We start from the raw sequence: 23,340 nt of genomic DNA on the forward strand, positions 1-23,340 counted from the left end.
ACAGACATAAATGTAAAACCCAAAATTATTATAAGGAACTTAGGTTAAGCGAAGACTTTTTAGATATAAGACCAAAGGCACACCCAGAGGAGAACAAATTGATAAACTGGATGCCATCAAAATTTTAAAGTTTGGCTTCTTCAAAAGAATGTGTTAAGAGTATAGATTGGGTGAGAATATTCACAAATCATACACTTGATAACGAATACATATAAAGAACTCTCGAAATGCAGTAAAAGTTTTTAAAAATAGTCCAGTAACAAAGGGGAACAAGATTTGGACAGACACTTCACCCAACTGGTGAGTGTCAGATAAACACACGAAAAGGTTTTCAAGATTATTGGTCATTAGGAAATGCAATTAAAACACTGTAAGCTGCCACTGCACATGCATTAGAATAGCTAAAATTAAGATTTCCCACACCAAGTGATGACAAGGATGTGGAGTACCTAGTCACCATAACGTATGCTACACATAGATCCCTAATCTTCAGACAACTAAGAAAGTATACTTTACCATATAACTTAAGCACAATTAATATAGTTTAATCTTATCATGACTCAGAACTGACTTCAAATATTGGGTTGGCTAAAAAGTTTGTTTTTCCTGTAAGATGACTCTAGTAGAGCTCAGTTGTCTTCAACTTCATTCAAAACAATTTTGTTAGATTGTATTGTGACAGCTGTCGTGTCAGTGTGCGTTAAAAAAAACTTATCAAAATTGGTGAATTTTTATGTAGCGATTTTAATATTGAAGATGGAAGGAAATATGCAATGTTTTTGGCATATGCTTTATTATTTCAAGAAAGGTAAAAATGCAACTGAAATGCAAAAAAAGATTTGTGCAGTGTATGGAGAAGGTGCTGTGACTGATTCAACATGTCAAAAGTGGTTTGTGAAATTTCGTGCTGGAGATTTCTCGCTGGACAATGCTTGGTGGTAGGTTAGACCAGTTGAAGTTGACAGCGATCAAATTGAGACATTAAATTGAAAACCATCGACATCATACCACACAGGTGATAGCTGACATACTCAAAATATCCAAATCAATACAGTTATTGGTGAAAATAAAAAGTGTGTCTTTTATTTTATGGAAAAAACTAAATGGACGTTTTGGCCAACCCAAAATTATTTCTCTCTGTGTGTTATCACTATGGTTTTACTAGTAATGAGTTAACAGAAATGATTTCTGTAACAGAAACCAAAGAAGCCAGTGTTTACTCTATAATAGTATGATTGCTTTTTATTATAATTTGTTTTCTCCAATTCAGTGGTTCTCGGAGTGTGGTCACCAGCCCACCAGCCCACCAGCATCAGCGTCACCTGGGAACCTGTCAGAAATGCAAACTCTCAGGCCCAACAATAGATAAGCGATTCTGAAACTCAGGCGGGGACCAGGAATACATATTTTAACAAGTCCCCCAGGCAATTCTGAATCCTGGAGAGATTTGAGATCCATGGTTCTAATGCATGTTCTAAAGTTAAAAGCCCCAATTGCCTTTTTTTTTTTTTTTAAAGATTTTCTTCTAAATTTACCAAATTTTAAGACAAAAAAGAACTGTTACATCAAATCCACATTTTCAACAAATCTCAAACTCAACCAGCTGTCTCTCTATTTTTATACTATTGAATTATTTTAGGCCTTTTGTTAAGTTAGAAAATCAAAACCGAAAGTCAGGTCCCATAAACAATGCATTCTACAAAAGCTTCTGTTTGAAAAGCAACTTTCCCACTTACACACCCTAAGCCACTTACTCACGTTTATTTCTGCAACTGCACCCAACATTCCTTCCAAATTTACTAGATTTGCTTCTAATTTCAGCTACAAATTCTCACCCTCCAGGGAACATCTGTGCAACTCTTAATTAGGCTTATCTAAGTGGAATGGATTTTAAAAATAACTCTAGTTATAAATTTTTAATTGTTTCCTAAAGATCCTTAAGATAGAAGCAGAATGAAAGTGGAAATGATATTGTACTGAATCAGGGCATCTGGGGCTGTCGGTAATTTGCTCAGAGACCTTGAGTTGTCAACTTAATCTTTTGGGGGCTCAGTTCCCTCATTTGTAAGAGGGAGACCTGTGAGGTCCATTTCAGGTCTAAGAACCTACAAATCTGTGACAGTACTGTCATGCTCCAAGGTATGGTACTTTTACATTAATATGATGTTGCCAAATTATTTTAAGACATGCATCTTGTTCGGGGTCAAGAACATCACTATCACCCTGCTTGCTGAAGCACCGAAATGACAGCGTGGTTTTAACGATCTCTCTTATTTATTCTCTCTTGGTTGCTGAATTTCTCTCTGAAACTGCGGGGGTGCAGGACATGAACCCCCAAAGCTTTCACAATGTCGTAAACAACAGGGACCCTGGAAGGAACTGCCTGGGGTTTGAATTCTGGGTCTACCACTTACGAACTTTTTGTGGTCTTGGGCAAGTTATTTAAACTGTTTAAACTTTCCAAAAGCCTCAGATTTTTTTTTTACTTTTATTATTCCAAAGTTGGCTGTCTAATCAGAAGGTTTCAGAACCGACCTGCAATTCAATTTAGTAAACACACAAGGTAAACTAAACCTACTTGAGCAAGGTGCCTCCCCATTTACTCTAGGGGCAGGGGTTCTCCAACTTCAGATGGTGTCAGGATTATTTGGAATTTTTGTTTCAAATGCAGATTCCTGGGCTCTGCTTTCAGAAGCTCCAACTCTGCAATTTTTATGAAACCATCGTGGGTGTATCTAAGGCAGGCTGTTGAGGGTGGCAGTCTGAGAAACATTTCCGTAGGGTCTGAAAGAGACAGGATCCCTCCCTTTATATACTTAAAATCTCCGAGACTCTTCTCCATTTCAGAACTCACTGCAGCTACCACAGTGTTGCTCCTGCTGGCTGTGTACCACGTACACCTAACGTGGTCCTTTCACATAGATTCCACTTGCCATCACTTTGAGTTCCAATATTTATGTCCTGATGCAACTCAACTCTTTACCTTATGTTTGGTATCTGCCTAGTCCTCTAAACTCCATCACCTCCAAACCCGTGACTACTGAAAGTTTCTGCTATTCCAGACCTCTGAACACAGAAGGCTCATTAACCCTGACTGCTGACCTATAGACCTGACCATGGCCTTATTCACAGTCCTGGTCTCAGAACTACACCCCAACTCTGCTGCCACCAAATGTCTTCAGTACAGTACATCTTTCCAAAAAGAGAAGGCAATGTGTCAAAACCCATATAAGTTAAACCCACAAAATTGTTAATGTACAAAGAACAAGAACAACAACAAAGCAACGATCTGGGATAGAATGTAGTCTCTGACAACGGAATTTAACTGTGTTACAGGTGTTTGACACAACCTCACTGAAAGCAGTGGACGGAAAAGAAACTGACCTAAGTAACCTTGAACTGTTATGACTCAAAACTGTAGGACTAAAGACAAAAAGAACTGTACACATAAGCACTATATGCTCACTGATGATGCTGTTTGTTATGGAAGTATGAGTTAATAATTCTGAGACCGCTTTACCTGTATCTTGAGGTCAAATAAATAAATAAATGGATGACCAGTGGAGGCCAGGGTTCTTAAGGCTGGAGAGGAAGACAGAGATAATCTAAGTAATGAGAATTTGACCATGTGGTACTACTACTAGATCAGAGTTGAAGACATCAGTATAAACACATGTGTACCTTCATATAGATACAGGTAGATAAAATGATGACAGGTAAGTGTGTATATATGTCAGTATACGTACACATGCTTCCCAACTCTGTCTGCAGAAAGGGCCTAGAAACAGTGAGATTCTGGTAGCAGAGCACACCCAGAGCTCACACCTTAGTTTCTAAACCTCACTTTCTGGTAAAAGGAACAAAAGCTCCTTGGGGAAATAGCTAATTCTGGAATTCTGGGGCTGGGGCAGGGAAAATACAATTCTTTACAAAAAAAATTTCAAAAAAATGTATGTAGATATGTATCCCCCTAGAATATGGAGCTTAATTCTTCCCCCTTGCATGTGGGTGGAGTTAGTCACTTGCTTCCAAAAACCAGCACACAGAGAGGGGAAAAGAAAAGCACCTTTTCAGTAAAGAACTTGGCAAACACGAATGGGGCAACGAATGGTGATGAAGGTCAACACCACCAGTAAGTCATGTTGATGTCACGCACTCCCTGGCACAATGTGATGAGAATCATACCAGGGAGTACATATGACTTCCATGGTACTCTCTCCAAAAACGGCATACAGTCTAGGCATGACGAACCCAACTGGAGGGACGTTCTACGGAGTACCTAACCAGCATTCCTCAAAACTGTCAAGGTTGTAAAATTTTTTTTTCATTAAAAAAATGGAAACACACTATGAAGCAACCAAGGACATGATGACTAAATGCAACGTGGTATCCTGGACCGGATCCTGGACAATGTCTTAAAAATGGACATTAGTGAAATCCAATAAAGCCTGGTGTTTACTATTTAGTTTAGTCAATAGTAATGTTGTCTCCTAGTTTTGACAAATGTACCACAGGAATGTAAGACCTTAAACAATTTGGGGACTGGTGAGGGTACATAGGAGCTCTCTACACTATCTGCAATGCTTTATCAAGCTAAAATTATTCGAAAATAAAATGTTTATTTAAAAAGAAAAGAGAGCACACACACAAAATGAAGTGAAAAAAAGACTGCAAAAGGAAGTGAGGCTGTACTTAGAAATTAAAATTAAAAAAATAAATCTTATTTCTGTTGTTTGGCATAAAGAACTTGACTTTCATGTAACTAAGGCACTAGTTAGGCAACACGATCCCAGCAGCTTTCTCTCTCAGAGTTCAGAAAGCCAAAGAAACAAACACGCACACAGAGCCCAAGTCTTTCCTCAATACCACCTTCAAAATGAAAAGATTAAACAGGCTCAGGTTGGCAAATAAACTGAAGCAGGAGTCAGGAAGCACGTCTATTGGCTAGTTATACAGTCCTGGACGAGTCACTTCGTCTCTCTGAGCCTCAGTTTCCTGATCTGTAACAGAAGCAGGTTTAAATAGTTTAAGGATCCTTTCAGGGCAAAGATACAACACAACTTCCCTGAAACCAAATTCTTCTAAATGTCCTGCTGCCATCCAATAGCTCCTTCTCAACCTCTTCAGTCTGCAACTTTACCCAACCCTTTGGGACGCCGGCCCAGGCCCTCTTTCAACTTGCATGCTCTGCCTAAGAAATAATATTCATTCCATGGCTTCCATTACCCCATGCAGGCTATTTCTAAATCCATAACTTTATCCTGAGCTAAAGACCAACCACATACTGGTCATCCCACCTGGAGACATGAATAAAACTGAATTCACTTCCTCCTACCCCAAAGACAACAAATTTCAGTCCTCAGGTTCCCCTTTGTGGTAGGCAAAATAACAGCCCCCCAGAAATGTCCATGTTGTGATCCCCAGAACCTGTACGTTGCATTACAGGGAAAGAGGGAATTAAGGTTACAGGGGGAAATAAGGTTGCTAACCAGCTCGCCTTGAGATGGAGAGAGAAATTACCCTGGATTATCTGGGTGGAGCTAATATAATCACAAGGGTCCACATTCGTGAAAGCAAAGCAGGAGAGCCCACGGTGAAGCGATGCATGATAACAAAGAACCAACCGGCTGTTGCTAGCTTTGGAAAAGGCGAGAAAACGATCCTTCCCTAGAGTCAGGAACACAGCCCCGCCAATATCTTGACTTCAGCCCAGTGCGGCCTATTTCAGATTTCTGATCTCAAACTCCATAAGAGAATAAACCTGTGCTGCTTCAAACCACTAGCTCTGTGGTAATTTCTGTGGCACTAGCTCAGTGCCACGCCATGTTAGTATACGGGACCTGACGTGGGTGGTGAAGCCAGAAATCTGAGTTATCGTCGCTGACGTCTGCTTTTCCCTAGTTTGCATACTTAATAAATCATCACGTTTCATCCATTCTTCCCCCTTTGTCTCTTAGGAACCTATTTCTCACCAACCCCAGACCACCTTCTGAGTCCCAGGCACTACTATCTAATACTTGGGGACTACTGCAGCGGCCTCCCGACTGGTGGGCCCCTCTGGGCTTATTCCTACAAAAACCATTTCCCACAATACAGCCAGAGGATTAGGGAAAACACAAATTATCTGATTCCTCTTTCAAAAACTTTCAATAGCTTCTCACTACCCTAAAGAGAAAGTCCCACTCTTTCATTTGACTTACGAGAGCCTAGCACCCCCACTCTGGCCCTTTCCTGTTCTCCCCAGCCTCTGCTCAGGGCACAATGCCATGTCTACTGTAGACACCACTAGAGTCCCCAAACTTAGCACAGTTAGTAAACGGTTTTCATTTCTGTTGGTCCTTATATGAATGTTATCCTCTCATTGAGAAGTAGAGTTTATTTTCTTTATCCATGAGGCTGAGGCTGATTGCTTTGAACAATTGGATACTTCTGAGTCCGGGTCCTAACAGGTCTGGCAGCTTCTGCTTCCTTCCTCTTGGAATAGCCACCATGTTGGGAGAAACCCAAGGCACATGGGGAGGCCACATGGGACAGGGAATCCTGAGGCCCTGGTCAGGAACTCCAGTTGACACCCAGTCAACAGTCAGCACCACTGCCAGCCAGCTAAGGGAGCCATCAGGCAAGTTCCTATCCAGTCGAGCCCCCAAACGGCTGCCACCTCAACTGACATCACGTGGCATAAAAGAACCTCCCAGTGCAGGCCAGTCAGTGCATTGAATCATGAGACGTTAGGACAAAAAAGGCTGTGGGTTTTAAAATGTTAAGTTTTAAAAGTTTTAAAGGAGTTTGTTTCACAGCAATATGGACATATGCCAACGGGGGTTCGAACCCCACTCCTGGTACCAATTTCATCTACTACCGTTACTGCTGAGTTGGGGTACCAGACTCCCCAGTGAGCTCCAGCCCCTGACATGAGGAACGTCATGCAAGCACGGTGAAGGGAGGACTTGCCAGGGTCCTTTGCTGACGTGTCGTTACTCCACCACGTGGTCAATACCCAGTACTTCTAATAAATGTAGGGGTACCTGTCCTATTTTTAAATCTCACTTCTTTCCCAGATAAAGATTTAAATAAAATATGTTCTTAATGAAAATGAGAAGTTAGATCAGTCACCTGTTAAACTCTAACAAATAAAATCAAATTTTGGCAAATAAACTTTCCTCTTTTGAGAAATCTATTCCCATCGTCCTTAACCGAGGCCAACCAAAACCATTAAATAAAGAGACAATGAGAGCACATGAAAATCCCTGGTCACACGCAGTCACTATAGTTATAGTTATTTCATAACCATATGAAAATGTGAGGGGCAGATCATGTGAAACACTTTGCTTATATTTTCAGAGGCTCCCCCATTAGTGATGTGGCCAAGATTGATAAGAATGAGAAGCAGAAACACTATTATTGGGGTGAAGATGCAAATATTTGCTAAATGCAAGAATGACAGGAAATTACTGGAACACACAATCAGTTAACGAAAAAGTAAAAGAGGAAAGGGAGGAAGAAGCTGCTTCACAGCTGAGCATCCGAAACACCTCTCAGACTGTGTGTAGTCGTCCCTAACACCCATCGGGTCGGAGAGAAGGCTCTGGGTATTACAGAGCTTTGGTATATGCATCTGTTAGCATTCATTACAGCAACTACTATTTGTATTTTGCTTCCAAATTATTAGGTGCCTAAACACAGGTGCGTGGTGCATTCAGAAAATTATAAAATTCAAAACAAGTTGCAAATAACACTACTACCCACTTGGATATTGTTAAGTTTCAGCCAAGATCCACGTAACTCATAGACTCAGCAGTGAGAAAACCAAGATAAGGCAGATACAGGGTAATTCCTTCAGGCTCAGCAAACTCCACAGCTGCCTGGGAACTCTGGAAGGTTCCATTTCAAGAGAACGGCAAGCACTGAAAAAGCACATCTGCGGGGTGACATGTTACATAATCTCTCTTTATCACCTGGTTTAAACGCCTATTTTAGTCTGTCCCACAGGCGCTCCCACCCTTTTTGCTGGAAATTAAATCCCATACTAATTTTTCTGAAACTGGAACACATTTCTGCTTCTTAGACCTTATCATAAATGTCTTTTTCTTTCCTATTGGGAAGAGAATGCCCATCCTCCACCCCCCCACACAAACACGCTGGGCCCTCAACACACTCTCGGCACCATTCCCCCTCCCAACAGAAAGGTGTGCACTTTCCATTGTTCCCCGCCAACGCTCATAACCAAAGCAGGTGCTCACAGTCTGACGGGCCAAGGAGCAGCAAACCTGCGTACCGAAGCACATAGGCTGTGTCAAACTGGGAACCAGCCTGAAGAAAAGTCAACGTCCGTATTTTACATGCAAGGAAAAGGAAGCGCAAAGAGTGAAGTTAAGTGTTCAAATTTGCACATCTAGTAGGGAGCAGAGCTTGCACGCTAACTCATGGCTAAGTGTACAATATTAAACTTGCACAATACTAACTCTGCACGGTACTAATTTGGAGCCAGAGCTCCAAAGGACCCACCTCTCTCACCTGCAAAGGGCCCACACAAGTACTGACCAAACAAAATGATGGCAGTGCTGCGTGCCAGTCACAGTGGGGACTGTCCTACAGACATTACTTAACTCTCCTATCAACCCTAAATAGAGTGGGGATTATGAAGGTGTTTGTGGGCGCACAGTTAAAAATATTCGTTAGGTATTAGTTGCTATTTTACAACACTACCCCTATTTTATAGATGAGAAAAACTTGCTTAAAGTCACAATGCTATTAATGGGCAGAGCTGGGTTTGAACCCAGGTTACTTGATTCCAAAATTCTTGGAATCAAGAATTTGATTCCAAGGTTATTCTGCTTAGGCAACTGAAGTATTGTGCTGCCCTCTTTGGCAGAAAGGGAAAGAAGGCAGGCAGCCCGCAGCAACCATGACCTTCCAACATTAAGAAATATATTACATCTACTAGATGGCAAAAACCTCAGAAAGGCCCAAACCGAAGTTAATCTTCAATCTGAACCTCTCGCAGTCCCCTGTGTCTGCCAGGTTTTGGGAAACAATTCTTAGTAGGTCTCACACATCTTTGCACAATTTGCAAGCAGAGGAATCAAGGACCCTTTTGTTCCAGACTATCTTTTCAAGGACGCTGGATAATGAACAAAGCTTTGGAAGACTGAGATAGTGCTTCCCTCCAAAGCAGAGGGCAGGACAGTGAGGAAACATATGTCGTCCTCCAGGAAATCTAGGATCCTTAAGCTCAAGGTTCCTCGGCTGTGACGCGAACCCACTGCAGAATCACTCCTGACCCTCCCATGTCACCCGGGTAAGGATGGAGGTTGGGGAGGGGGGCATGGTGGCAGCAGGCAAACCTAGGGGAACATGGTACTCACACTGCTCGATGGGCAATAGTAACAAAGACCTCCGTCTCTGGTCCTGAGGTCTCCTGTCTTCCGGCAGCACCCACAAAAGTGTGGTGGCTGACTTGGTAGCTTCCAAGGAGGGTAAAAACTTAGACCCTTCACAGAGCCTGACACCAAGGCCTTCGCAACTCTTCTCCCCTTTGCTTCCCTCAGAGGTAACCTCTCCCAGGGAACACCTCCCCATCTTCTGTCATCATCGCCCGTGTGAAATTTCTCCTAAAGGCCCACGGCTAGAACAGCCTGGAACCCCCACTGTTCCCTGAACACAGGTTTTCTGTTGCACACCTTTAAGGCTTTATTCCACTTGCTTATTTGTGTGCTGTGCCACATAATCAATTAACTGCCTCTTAGCTCAAAATGTATCTTCTAACACACACTCTGGGATAGCGAATGGACTTGCTTCAAGCGCCTCCTCTTACAGGGAGCACGCGACGCTCTCTCGGCAGAGGGTGCTGGAGGACGCTGCAGGGGGGCGTTCTGCAGCTGACTGTACACAGCACTTCATGACCAAAGGCTGGATGCTTCTGCCCTGAGGTCAGGCACGAGACAGGACTGGCGCTTCTCACCACTTCTATTCCCAGGTTCTAGTCGTGGCAATTGGGAAAGAAGCATAAATAAAAAGCAACCAGATTGGAAAGGAAGAAAATAAAACTATCTCTATTCATAGATGACATGCTCTTATATACAGAAAATCCTAAGAAATCCACTAAGTACATATATGCATAAATATAAATATAACTAATAAACGAGGTCACCAAAGATCAACATCTAAAAATCACTTATATTTTTATATACTTGCAGTGAGTAATCTGAAAATAAAATTAGAAAACAATTCCATTTACAATAACATCAAAAAGAGTAAAATGTTTTGGAATTAACAAAAAAGAAGTGTAAAACTAATACTCTCAAAACACTGTTGAAAGAAAATTTAAAAGATCTAAATAAATGTAAAAATAACCCTACATGGAAACAGAAGACTTATTATGCGTATTGTTAAAATGGTAATACTCCCCAGATTAATCTACAGATTCACAGAATGCTATCAGAATGCAAGTTGGCTTTTACTAGAAATGGACAGCCAATCCTCAAATTCATATAGAATTATAAGACACCCTGAACAACCAAACAATCTTGAAAAAGAAGAACAAAATTGGAGAACTAAACTTCCCAATTTCAAAATTTGCTACAAAGCAACAGCAACAAGCCAGTGTAGCAGAGGCACGAAGACAGGCACGCACACCAAGTTCCATCAATGGAGGGGAATCGAGAGTCCAAAAATGAATGAACGTGGTCAGCTCACTTTCAACAAGGTACCAAGACGGTTCGGTGGGGAAAGAACAGTGCTGGGACAACTGGAGAGCCAAAGGCAAAAGAAATGTACCCTTAATTCAAACACATACAAAAATTAACTCAAAATGGATCTAAATCTAATAGCTATAACTATAATACTCTTAGAAAAATGAGATTAAGTTTTCATAATTTTAGGTTTAGCAATGGATTCTTACATGTGATACCAAAACCACAAGCAATAGAAAAATAGATAATTGGATTTCATCAAAATTAAAAAGGCCTTTTTAAAAATATTTTATTTATTTATTTTTAGAGAGAGGGGAAAGGAGGGAGAAAGAAAGGGAGAGAAACATCAATGGGTGGTTGCCTCTCACATGCCCCCTACTGGGGACCTGGCCCACAACCCAGGCATGTGCCCTGACTGGGAATCGAACCAATGACCCTTTGGTTCGCAGGCCAGCACTCAATCCACTGAGCCACACCGGCCAGGGCAAAATTTAAAACTTCTACGCTTCAAAGAACAGTATCAAGAAAGTAAAAAGACAATGCACAGAAAAGGAAAAAGTATTTGCAAATCATATATTTGATAATGGTCTTGTATCTAGAATACATTTTTGTGGAACTAACTTCAGAAAGTGTACAGTGCTTTAGAAAGGAAGAAATCACATGAACTTCAACATGGACATGCCTTGCTCTAGAAGAAATTTCAAGAGTTACTACAAACCTATGATATAGAGGCTGACAGGCTTATATTATACTTTTTTATGTGACGTTAAAAATTATTTGCTGCTAGTAATTTAATGAATTGGCCAGAAAAGAAAAAAAAAGATTATTGTATTTACAAGAACATTTCTGTTAGTTTCTCCATAATCCCTTTTCAGGTATCACTTTATATTTTGATTTTGTAAAGTTTCACCTATCCTTAGCTGTACACATATGAAGAGAGACTACCACAGAATGACTTACCTAGCCCGGGAGTCTACTGGTCACATCAGACCCTTTCGTTTGTTTATATGTTGTTTACGGCAGAGTTGGGTAGTTGCAACACAGAAAGAACTTGGTTGGGAAACGGTATTAACTGGCCTTTCCAAGCTCTTATCTAGTGGTAGGAATGTAGACTTGTAAACAATTAGATGCAAAGAAGTGCTATGTTGTTTTGATGAATGCATGCACAGCCAACACAGAGGAACCCAAGAGAGCCATTTGGTCTGGGTGGGAGAAGAATGTCTAGAAAAGGACGACACTTCAGCTCCACCTGGAAAGATGAGTAAGTGCGCTCCCCGCAGTCAGCAGGGAGAGAGCGTTCTAGGGAGAGGAAGTCATGTTAGTGAAGGCACGGAGCTTGACAGAGCCCATGATGGAACGCGACCCAGTCTCTGTGACTGGCGTATACAGAGCGTAGGGAGGGGTGTAGCCAGTGACATCATGAACATTCTTGGAAACTACACTCAATGGCTTAAAATGGGTACCGAAATTAATAGCTACCACTTTTCACAGATGCTCCTTGGTCACGGCCAGAGATGTGACCAGACAAGGATGATCTACACAGTAGAAACAATTCATGGCAATCAAGATTTTTAAGCACAGTCCTCCCTAGCCAAAGCCTTTTGTTTGAAGCCCAGCAAGGGAACCTTGCAACTCAATGATGCGATTAGCAAACTGTCTGCAGGAGGAGCTCTCAGTGGTGACAGCTCTGCACAGGGCTGTCTCTGCACGCACACAGGCGGAGACAGTACGGGTGGGTGCCGTCAGGGCTTACTGCTACTGAGAGGGGGGAAGCCACACCTGCAGGGACACCGGGTTGACAAAGCCTCAGTGTACTCATCAAAAGAGCAAGTCATTATGTCACCTACCTACCCTTACAGCACTGTTGTAGGATTAAGTGAATGAATAGCTACAAGGTACTTAGAACATGGCAGGTAAACACACAAAAAGCTCTGAATGTCTGCTATTGTTAGGTTGCCTAGTAAGTAGCGTCTACAGAAGATGTGTGCCAACCGGACATAAAGCAGGCTGTTAGGTCACAATGTCAAAAGTCATGAGTGGAACAGAGAGACCCATAATCTCCTCATTTGGGACATATCATTCACTACCTTGTAGCATTCCTTATATTTGCATATATCTGTCTTATCTGCAGACTAAATTCTTAGCTTTTTGAGGGCATGGGCCAATAAATATTAGTAACTGATCATCATAAAGTATTAGCAATTATCTAAGAATAGTTAAAACCACCCAACTCAATTAAATGTTTTCAATCACTATTCTACAAAGGAGAAAATTACCTTGGCCAAGCACTGCCCCATAGAAAAGGAAACCTAACTCTTTGTCTCAGTAAAAGCCCCCACTGCTGCCACCACCAGTTTAGAGGGTGCAACTACATTTTATACGCATCTCCTCTCCTCTCTATCTACCGAGTATTGCCTGTAACTTCTCACAGTGTATAACTTTTCCAATTAACCTTTCCTTCTCTTCGCTTATTCAGCTAGCTTCTTCTGGATCTGACACTACAACAGCAGTAATAAATACAAAATATGCATAAAAGGTGTCTTCTATGTGTTCTTTCAGTAAATTTAAGAAATACTGCATAATCAAAGTGATGAAATCATTTTTAAGCAGCGATCCTTATGGCAGATGGTGCTGGAGGGAAGGGGATGGGTAGATCTAAAGGTAAATGAAGCTTCCTCTCAACTTTAGGCAGAGAAGTGTCTGATTCTACAAGACATTCAAAGAAATTCACGCAGGGAACATGCCTCTTGCAACTTGGTCACATGCAAAAATGAAGCAAGAAGCACATCTGTTTGGAGCTTGCCCCAAGTGCCTCTAATGCTTCTCCAAAATGGGTTCATAACTCCCACCCACAGAGGAAGCCAGTGCCTGAAGAGGCACCCAGGGACAAGCAAATTAGAACATTTCCAAGGTCAACTGTTGACAAGCCTAATTGTTTACAGCAACTAGAGTATATTCTGGCTGCTGAAGAGACCTAACCTCCCTGCCTTGCCCAATACCATAAGAAACTAATTTACCACATCAGCTACAAAATATGAAAGTTCTGTAGGTGTGGGTTCAAATAGCTCATGACATTTCAAACAGAAGCAAATATTAGTAAGATCCCCAGAAGTAAGTGATTTCAAGCTGGTTCAACAACTTTGGAAAAAACCTAAAATAGCAAGCATACCAGTGGCAGAGAAATGGCAAGTGAAAAAAATCAGTAAGTGGCATTACCTTATTTTTCCAACTGGTTCAATATGAATACTCACCAAAGCTGCTAAAAAGTGGCAAACCTAACCGATCCTAACTGCCCTCACAGGTTCCGGCCTCCTCTGGCAGGCGCCGGGAAGCGAAGTGTCTCCTGTACCTGCTGCTGTCACAACAGCCACCTGCCACATGAGGCTATTTACCACGTAACACGTAGCTGGGCCACACTGAGATGCGGTGTAAGACTTTGAACTCAGTGCCCCCCCAAGAGGAATGTAAAATTAGCTCATCGATTATTTTTATATTGATTACATGTTGAGAAATACCTTAGGTATACTGGATTAATAAAACATTACTGAAATTAATTGCGCTTCTTCCTTCTCGCCTTTTGTAGTGAGTGCAGTAGAACACTTGAAATTGCACACCCGGCTCACACCAGATTGGTGTTGGACAGTGCTGCCACCCACGAGTAACACTTCGCATTTCTGCAGGACACAAATATACTTTCAGTTCTAAGTGCAGTCGAGGAAGAAGTAAGTCTGTACAATAAAATGATCCCTCTGTAATCACCACGTTAGTTTCAATGGTTGATCACCAACCTAATAAAAGCTCCTTCCGGCTTATCACAAGACAAAATTTTATGTTCTTTAAAAAGGGACCTGATGTTTGAAAGATGGTCCTTAAGTTCTACATCTGCCATGAGTTGACATCTTTGCCCAGCATTCCTAGTCTTGATTCTTTCCGATGACCAATAAGGGATAAAGTGCCTGTCTAACTTTAAAGCCTGACTGAGCGACTCCGATTCAGCTTCTCTGCAGCAGTCATTTCACACTCCATTACGTCACTGAAACCTAACCCAGGCCTCGGCTCCAAAGATAAAAAAGTAGGATCCACGCAGAGATTATTCTCAAGAGTCTAGAAAAACCCAGGCGGTATTCAGATACTATCCCTCCTCTCACTTAAAACCTAAAATATAACTCACTTCCATTCCAAAGAGTAACATCCCAGTGTGAACGGGGCAGCTTAGCTAACAGGAGAGCAGAGCAAGCAATTCTTTGCTCACATTCCACCATGTGGAGGAATCAAACTGCAGGTGCTGGAAGGGCTGGGAACTGATAGTGAGACTGCAGGGAGAGGTGAGGTGAGGTGAGGCAAACAGCAGCCAAAACTCTCCTCTCTGGAGCTCTTAAAAAGAAAACTACTCAACTTTCTAACCAAGGAAGCCAGCAGGAAAGTTAAGTTCATCTCAAACCTGTCCCAGACACAACTGGCCCCGGTAGAAGGAAAAAATGACGTGGTATTTATATATGTACAATAGGTGTAAATCTTTTAAAAGTGGTTTTGAAATGTAATCAACAACAAAATCAGGATCCATTAACTTAGAATAATAAATAGGAGATGTACATTTCTATTTTTTGACAAGGCCTGTATCTATCTCTGGTAAATGCAGCTGAGTAACCTGGATAACTGAATATAAAACAGCAGAAATGAGGGGCATATTCCTCATTCCTGGAAGAATTAGTTCATCTTAAAATGTAGTCTTAATAGTCCTACAGTTTCTCTGGCCTCTATGGGGCATTTTAGCTATACTGGACAACGGAGGCTCCAGGCTACTAAATCCCAATAGTTTAGTGATTGTAGCTTTGACACAATCCTGAACCCTGCAGTCAGCCAACTGGTCCATAAGGCTGGCAGCTGTCACATTAGAAGTGTTCTGGTGCCCCCTGGTGGCGGGTGCTTCCTTTCAAAGGGGAAATGATGACTGTAGACCAGGGTTCACGTGGAGAACCAGCAGCACAAGGGTGGGAGATGTGGGGGACCAGCAGCACATCAGTGCTGTCTGGCAACTTGTTAGACTTGAAAATCCTCCAGGTCATCCCAGACCTACTGAAATTCTAGTGGTGGGGCCCAGCGACCTGTGTTTCCACAAGCCCTCTCAGCGATTCTAATGCACCCTCAAGTTTGAGAACCACTGAACTCATCAGTCCTTACACAAAAGTTAAGTGCAAGGTCTTAAAATTAGGTTCATAAGCTAACAAAAGTGCCCAACTTCTAATTTTGGAACGCAAATTTTCTTCTACATTCTAACCCAAGTATCTGTATTCAGAGAACAGTCTTAAAAGCCACTTATTAACAGGTTTATATACCTTCGACACCTTGATGAGGAAAAAATGAGTCCCAACCTCTGAAATACCAGATGAGTTCCCTGAGGTCTCTGCCCTGTGGAAATCCAGTTGAAAGGGAAGGCCAGACACATTTACGAAACAAAATATGATAGTAAATGCAAAAAAGCCCTATTAAAGAATATCAAGAACGGCATGTTACTGTATCTTAAGAGGGAGGAACACTCACCTGAAAACCCATGAAAAGCCAAGGAGGTAGAAGAGTGGTGATATTTTAAATTAAGAGTCATCTACCTCAACGGTAACTGACACCACCAAAAGGTCCACTGTACGGATCTGCTCTGTGCAACTGTGTTACAAAGGAATCAAGGGAAAGCAGGTCTGATGAAGCCTTGTAAAACTGTTTATTTTCTATTTAGGTCTTAAAGGAGAACAAGCCTAGCAGTGTCAGGAAGTAGAGGAGAAATGGTGGAGGTTCTTCTTACATCTGCAAAATAACTGAGTTTTCCTAGAGAGCTGGAATTTTGATATTCTGTAGGCAATGCCTTTATACTTTTAGCACTGGAGATACCATAATTAAGTATGTGTTTTCAATTGCCTTATTTGAGTTACAGTAATATTTTGCTTCTACAATTGGCTCCAGTTACAAAAGCTGTATAAGAAGTGCAAACATTGCCCCTGTGGCTATTGTCATCTTTGCTGTCACTGTGACCCCACCACTCCAATCACCCCCTTGTAATTACTGCTTCTAGCTGGTGACGTGATTATGGAATAAAGAACAGAAAAGCAAAGCCAAAAAAGAAACCTCCCAATTAACCAGAGCCCTGGCCAGCTATAAGAAACAGTACTCTAGATGGAGAAACATATTACAACACAACAAAAACCCAGAATGTAAATCTTCCTAAGAAAATAAGCCTTAAGTATGTCAGGCTAATAATATGCTGGCCTATCAAATCATTGAGTAATTTTCAAAACAATTTTAACATAAGAAATTTAAGTAAAATGATTACTCCTTTTTCATATAATAAGGTGGTGGGTGATATGGGTTATCAGAATTTTATTTTTGTCTATCATTAATTTTTTTAGAACGTCTTATATCAGGAGTAAAAGTAGACTCTTATCCCCAAATTAGCCAGAATCAGAACAATTCACGCAACTAAATGCTTAACACCTGCAAATCTGAAAGTTCAGTTATTCATGAGGACCACAAATGTGCATGTAATTTTTAACTTGATGGCTATCCTTTATTCATCATTAACTCTGAAGCAACTATCACAAAACGAAAACTGTTTCCTACCTGGGTGGAGACTAAGATGAGATTAAAAAGGAATCAGGTTTAAAAACTGATGATTCTTAACAACTATAAAGGACTCATGGAAAAAACCAAGTTGGGGTGGAGTCAGGGGAGGGACGTAGGGATGGCTGGGGTCAGGGGGGAGTGGTGGTGAGTAAATGTAGACAATTGTACTTGAACAATAATAAAACAATTTTTTTAAAAAGTGATGATTCTTGCCCTGACTGGTGAGGCTCAGTGGGTTGGGCACTGTCTCGTAAACCAAAGGGTCACCAGTTCAATTCCCAGTCGGGGCACATGCCTGGGTTGTGGGCCAGGTCCCTAGTTGGGGCAGGTGCAAGAGGCAACTGATCCAAGGGCACATGCCTGGGTTGTGGGCCAGGTCCCTAGTTGGGGCAGGTGCAAGAGGCAACTGATCCAAGGATGTATCTCTCACACATCAGTATTTCTCGCCCTTCCTTCCTCCCTCCCTTCACCCCTCTCTAAAAGTAAATAAATATAATCTTAAAATAAAAGTGATGGCTCTTAGCCAGAATACAAATTCTGGATACATGAAAGAACACACCACCATGTAATCAATTCACTGTACTGTTCCTATTCAGCAGGACTGCAAATGGCTGAAGGAAAGAGAAAACCTGACAGCCATTATTTTTTTCCTGCCATTACGAGTCCAGAAACAGACAGAGTAGGGTGAGTACCATGACCCCCAAAGTTCCCAACTTCTTCCCTCCATGATGGCCACGTTCACCTCTGCCTTTACAAACAGAAGAGGCTGAAGGCAAGAGACGGCAATCTGTGGCTTCGGAGGGCGAGAATGTCCAAGGGAAGCTGCTGAAAACTTTACTCGCAGGAAAGACAGAAGGTGACCGGCTGTTTCAGAAAAACACATGCAACCTCATTTTGGTATTAAGGAAAGAAAAGGGGAGGAGAGATGAGGAGGGCAGAACAGAGAAATCTGATGATGTCACCTTCCACAGATAACGTTTCTGAGCTAAACGTTCCTTCGGTGTTATCCGACCACTGCAAATGCCACTCGATGGACGCACTCAATTTCCAGTCAAGTGCAACAGCAAAGGGCGGACACTGTGGAGCCAGACCACTCCTGTTCAGATCCCAAGGCTTCCACTTACTAACCCCGTGACCTTAGGGAAGCACTGAGTTCCGCCACCCTCCATGCACTCGGGTGCGCAGCAGGGATGACAACGGTCCCTACCTCACAGGGCTGCTGTTAGGACCAAATGAGGCAGCGCGTGTAGAAAAGCACAGCGCCCACACACACTGGCAGTGTGTGACAAACTCCCCTGTGGCTATCTCTATCCTTACCATCATCATCATCACCACCACACCCCGGCCCAGTCCGGCGAACATCCTATTACCTGCCTGACCATGACACCTGCATTCTTTCTGCCCCGTGGCCCCACAAAGCCATAGGAAGAAAAGCACTATACAGAGAAACACTGAGAGGCCTCCAGTGAGGTTTCTTATCTATTGGACCCTTGAGCAACTTAAAAAGTATCCTCTTCTTCCAAGCGTTCCTCACAAACATTAGCAAGATTCTGATAAAGCTGTCAGTGCTCATGCATGTACATACATCTCCATGGAAGAGCACTAGCCAGACCTCTGAAGTCCACCTGAAGTCCATCCACGCACGGGCCTGGCGGAGGGGCACAGACAGAAAGGACACGGACTCTGAGGGGCACTAGCATCTCAGGGAAGGGCCATTCCTCAAATTCACGGAACAAAACTTAAAGGGCTGACACAAATGCAAATTCAATTGCTTAAGGATGATGTTAGAAACAATAATTCCGGTGAATTAGGCCTATACATTCTGTTTGTGAAAGCAAAAAAGTACATAATAAATAACTCTGAAAAATAAACTCCAGTTGTCGAAAATCCCCAAATGTAACAAATTTAGTTTCCCAATTAGGTCAAATAAAGAAGCTACGACTAGAAAATCAACAATTTGGGAGAAAAACTGATAGACATGGTGGCAGTGAGTCCAGCCGCCCAGACACCACAGGCTGCAACACAACACAGGCGGAAGGGGCCGTTTCGAAGAAGCCGGAACAATGAACAGGGGCGATCGCCTGGTATAAAAATACACAACTAACAGAAACCAAGCGGAACATATCCACGCCCCTCAGGTTCCCGGGAGCAAGGATCCCCTGCACCAAAATTTAATATATAGTGACAAGAGAACTGCAGCACAAAGTGAGACGAGACACCTAAGGGACTGCTACCACCAGTTTTAACAAGGCTCCTCCGTTCTACCTTGAGATGAAGCTGGGCGACCAAGAAGTCAACAGCAAGTGTGCCTAACCTTACAAGGCCAAGAGGAAAAGGGAATAGTTCTGCTTTGAAGACAGTTCATCAACTCTCCGTCCTGCTCTTCTGCACCTTAATTGCTCCCAACCCATTCACTGTTGTCCAGCAAAACAGTCAACTCAAATGCAAACCAAATGGCTAGAACAATAAAAGCTAACATTTACTGTGTACTTAAGTGTCAAGCACTGTTCCACATAACTTGTATGGTTTCATTTCATCGCCACAGCAATGCCTGTTACAAAGGAGAACTCGAAGACAAACAGGCTACAGAACTTGCCCAGGGCCCCAAACACAGTCCGTGCTGCAGCCTGGACGCCAACCTGGCCTTCCCATTCGGAGCGCCCGGTCCTGCCTCCACGGCAACGTGGGTTCGGAGCACACGGATGAAACAAACCTTCAGCTCAGCTATAACCTCTTAAAACTTACTTTCTTTTCCCCCTGAGCTACTGAAAGAATCTCACTGGCCACTTGGGGTCTCTCCTCCCCCCACAGCATCCCTGGGACTGCCACGAGGGTTACCTTTCCACAACTGCATTTACCACATTTCTTTTCTACTTGCCATGGCAAAGCATCACCTTTCAGGCACTCAGCGGTCCCTTAATGACTGAATGGCATGTATCTTTCTTCCCAGGTAGACTGTAAACAACTTTGAAAAAACTTTTATTCATCTTTACAGTTTGGGCTAGTATGTTTGATAAATTACTGATTTAGCAAAATTCAATCCTAAAGCTTTAAACAGACTTCCAAACTCACCCGCCTCTTCTCATCCCAGGCCTTTATCCTAGATTCTGACCCTTAAATGCGCTAACTGCTGTTACCATTTATGACAGCTCTTGACAACACTCTGCTAAGAGCATGTATTACCGTATCGAATCCCAACAATCGTAGAAAGTGGGCACTTTTCCCCTCCCTCACAGAGAGGAAATGAGAAGTTCGAAGAACTGATCTAACCTTGAGCAAGTTACAGAACTAAGGCCGGATAATCCCAAGTCCTTGCAACTGAGCGGTCACACGGGCTCTGCCTCCTGCAGGTCTTCCATCTACCCTTACAGGCCGAATCACCTTCAAAGTTCCTCAGATACCGGGGTCTTCCTGCTCTCTGGGTCCTCAGACAACACAGCAGTCTGGTGTCACATTTAACCTGCTCCTCCAGCAAGCTCTGGCTGAATTACCCCAGGAGGGGTCAGCGCAGGCGCTCTCTCTGGAGAGAGCTCTCCCGGCACCCACAGCCGGACCACAGCAGTGCGATTCACTCTCACAGCCCGTGGCTCTCAGGCCGTGGTCCCTGAGAAGCTTTGTGAGGTCCCCAGAGTCACAATCAGTTTCATACCCACTGTAAGAGCTGCAGCAGAGACCACATGGCCCACAAAACTGAAAATATTTGCTGTCTAATCCCTTACGGAAAAACTTGGCGGACTCCTACTTTAGAGCATGAACTTCTCAAAAAACAATGCTGACAATTCTCTTTAAAATTACATTGTATTTTGCACCAAAATATACTTTTCGAAAAAGTAACTTTGTAATGAAAACACTCAGAAGCCTTCAAAGCAAATCCTGAAAATAAACAGATACATTCCACGGGAGATTTATGCTCCAGCTCTTCCCTCTCATGACTTACGATTTTACCCAGGGCTACTACCAGAGCCAAATATCCAGAAATAGACTACTGCTGCCAGCCACGAACGGATGGCTGGTATAGCGGTACGGAACTGGCCGTCGGGCCGTGCACGACTAGAAAGCTGGACAAAATATATGAAACAAACGCCTTCAGACGGTGGGACAATGAGCGGAGCAGAACTATGATTCCTGCGAAGGGACACAGATAAGTCAAGTCCTGTGATCACCCTCCTCCCTGTACCAGGGAAGAGGAAGCCAAGGAGAGCGCAGAAGTCTTGAAGGTCTGAAGAGCCACCGGCTGGAGTTCAAGAAGGCTGAAGCACCAGGGTTCTGCAAGCCAGGGCCCCAGGAGGGAGCTGTGCAGACAAACGCACACTGTAGGAATCTGCACGAGGACCCCCTTGGGCCTGAGGCTAAGGACGAAGCTGCTGAGGAACACTGCTGGGAGCTGTAAAGAGAACGAGTCCCAGGACCCACACAGCACTGGAAGACGTTCAGATTCCATCCAGCAGAGCAGAGCTCTCACAGAACCCTCTGAAAATCAACAGAGACTCCAGGAAGGCCAAGCTCTGTAACAAGGTTACAGTAAATTAGCCCTAAAGTAAACCTGCACTAGACCCGCCTAACAGTTTTACAAGCCTGGAAAGGATCAGCCCAGTCCACAAATAACTGCCTGCCAAAACAAATGTCAAAACTACTTAAAGGAAGACAAACACTCACAACATAATGCACAGCAGTAATAGAGAGAGATGGCAGAATTAGCAGACGAGGATAGTAAAACGGCTATGTAAATGTACTCCATATTCAAGAACACAGAAGAAAACGTGAACATAATGAAGAGAGAAATGCAAGACAGAAATAAGATTCCATGTAATTCTTTCTTATGTCTTCTACAGCTGAACAATCCACCACCTGAAATGAAAAATTCACTGAAGAGACGTAACAGCAGATTAAACACTGCAGAAAACAAGACTAGTAAATTTAAAGACACAGCAATAGACACTATTCAAATTAAAGTCAGACAGAAAAAAGACGGGAAAAGAATCAACCAAGCCTCAGTGATTTATGGGACATAATCAAGCAGTGTAACAAACATGTAATTAGCATCCCAGAAGGAGAGGAGGGAGGAAAAAACAGAAAAAGGATTTGAAGGAATAGTAGCAGAAATTTTCCCAAATTTGATCAGAACTGTAAGCCCACACACATCCATAAAGCTCAAAGAACACCAGACATAATAAACAAAGAAAATCACACCAATACCATACATCACAAACAAATTACAAAAACCAATGATACTAAAAAGAAAACAAAAAGATAATGTTGCTCCCCTGCCTCTATATATAATATCAAATAAAAACATCTCTAATCCAAAGAAAGCAAATAACATCTTTCTAGATGTTCTGATCCAAAATTCTGGTCAAGTTCATCAAAGGCCTTCCTTCGACAGTAGTAGTGCCAATAGCATAGGCTGAGTCTTGTCTGTAAGGTGATCGGCACGAACAAAACATAGTTAAGTTACCGGAGTTATCAAACACATTTAATGCTGTAAAGTTCACAAATGCCACATACGTCTGATCGTGTGTTCCTCGAGGTCAGGAACTGCCACGTTTTAACCCACAGATTTCCAGCGCAGTTTCTAGAGGCACATAACTGTTTGAACACACATGAATGAGTCGGTCTCACTTCATTCTCATACATCACCCAAGGACGTGTAGAACGAGGTGAAAAACCAGATGCCCAGAGGGATCGAATGACTGTCCCACGGATGCACACGTGGTGAGCAGTGTCTCGCATCCCTGGAGTCACGCCACCACACTGGTCACCACAAAGTAGACACGAAAGAAATACATTTTCATTTTTTACTTACTCTGAGTTTCCACAAGATCCAGAGCAACACTAGAAGCTGTGTCCATTCCAGTGTTGATGCAGTTTTGGAAGTTTTTTAAGGAAGAGAGAGCAGATTCTATACCGCTGAAGGATATAAAACCAGTTGAACCTGAATTTGAACTGGAACGTCCAGGCATCTTGAAATTATTACCTAAGTTTTCAAACACAATGAAACAAAATTTATGAGTCAGAATAACTGCACAGGAAAATAAAA

The 23,340-nt window shown here is 42.6% G+C and overlaps 1 protein-coding gene across 5 annotated transcripts in view; it reads right to left on the bottom strand.

Annotated features, from left to right (window-relative positions):
- Nucleotides 1-23,340, bottom strand: part of NSMCE2 (NSE2 (MMS21) homolog, SMC5-SMC6 complex SUMO ligase) — a 201,057-nt gene that overhangs the window by 170,562 nt on the left and 7,155 nt on the right. For all 5 annotated transcript variants that reach the window (XM_024572177.3, XM_045181571.2, XM_024572178.3 and 2 more), the window contains one exon: nucleotides 23,107-23,277. In XM_024572177.3, coding sequence (XP_024427945.1) covers nucleotides 23,107-23,263 — 157 coding nt within the window. In that variant the 5' untranslated portion in view covers nucleotides 23,264-23,277. The remainder of the gene's footprint in view (nucleotides 1-23,106; nucleotides 23,278-23,340) is intronic.

This window comes from Desmodus rotundus, chromosome 8 (genome assembly GCF_022682495.2).
Source record: "Desmodus rotundus isolate HL8 chromosome 8, HLdesRot8A.1, whole genome shotgun sequence".
In the NCBI taxonomy this organism is placed as follows: Eukaryota; Metazoa; Chordata; class Mammalia; order Chiroptera; family Phyllostomidae; genus Desmodus; species Desmodus rotundus.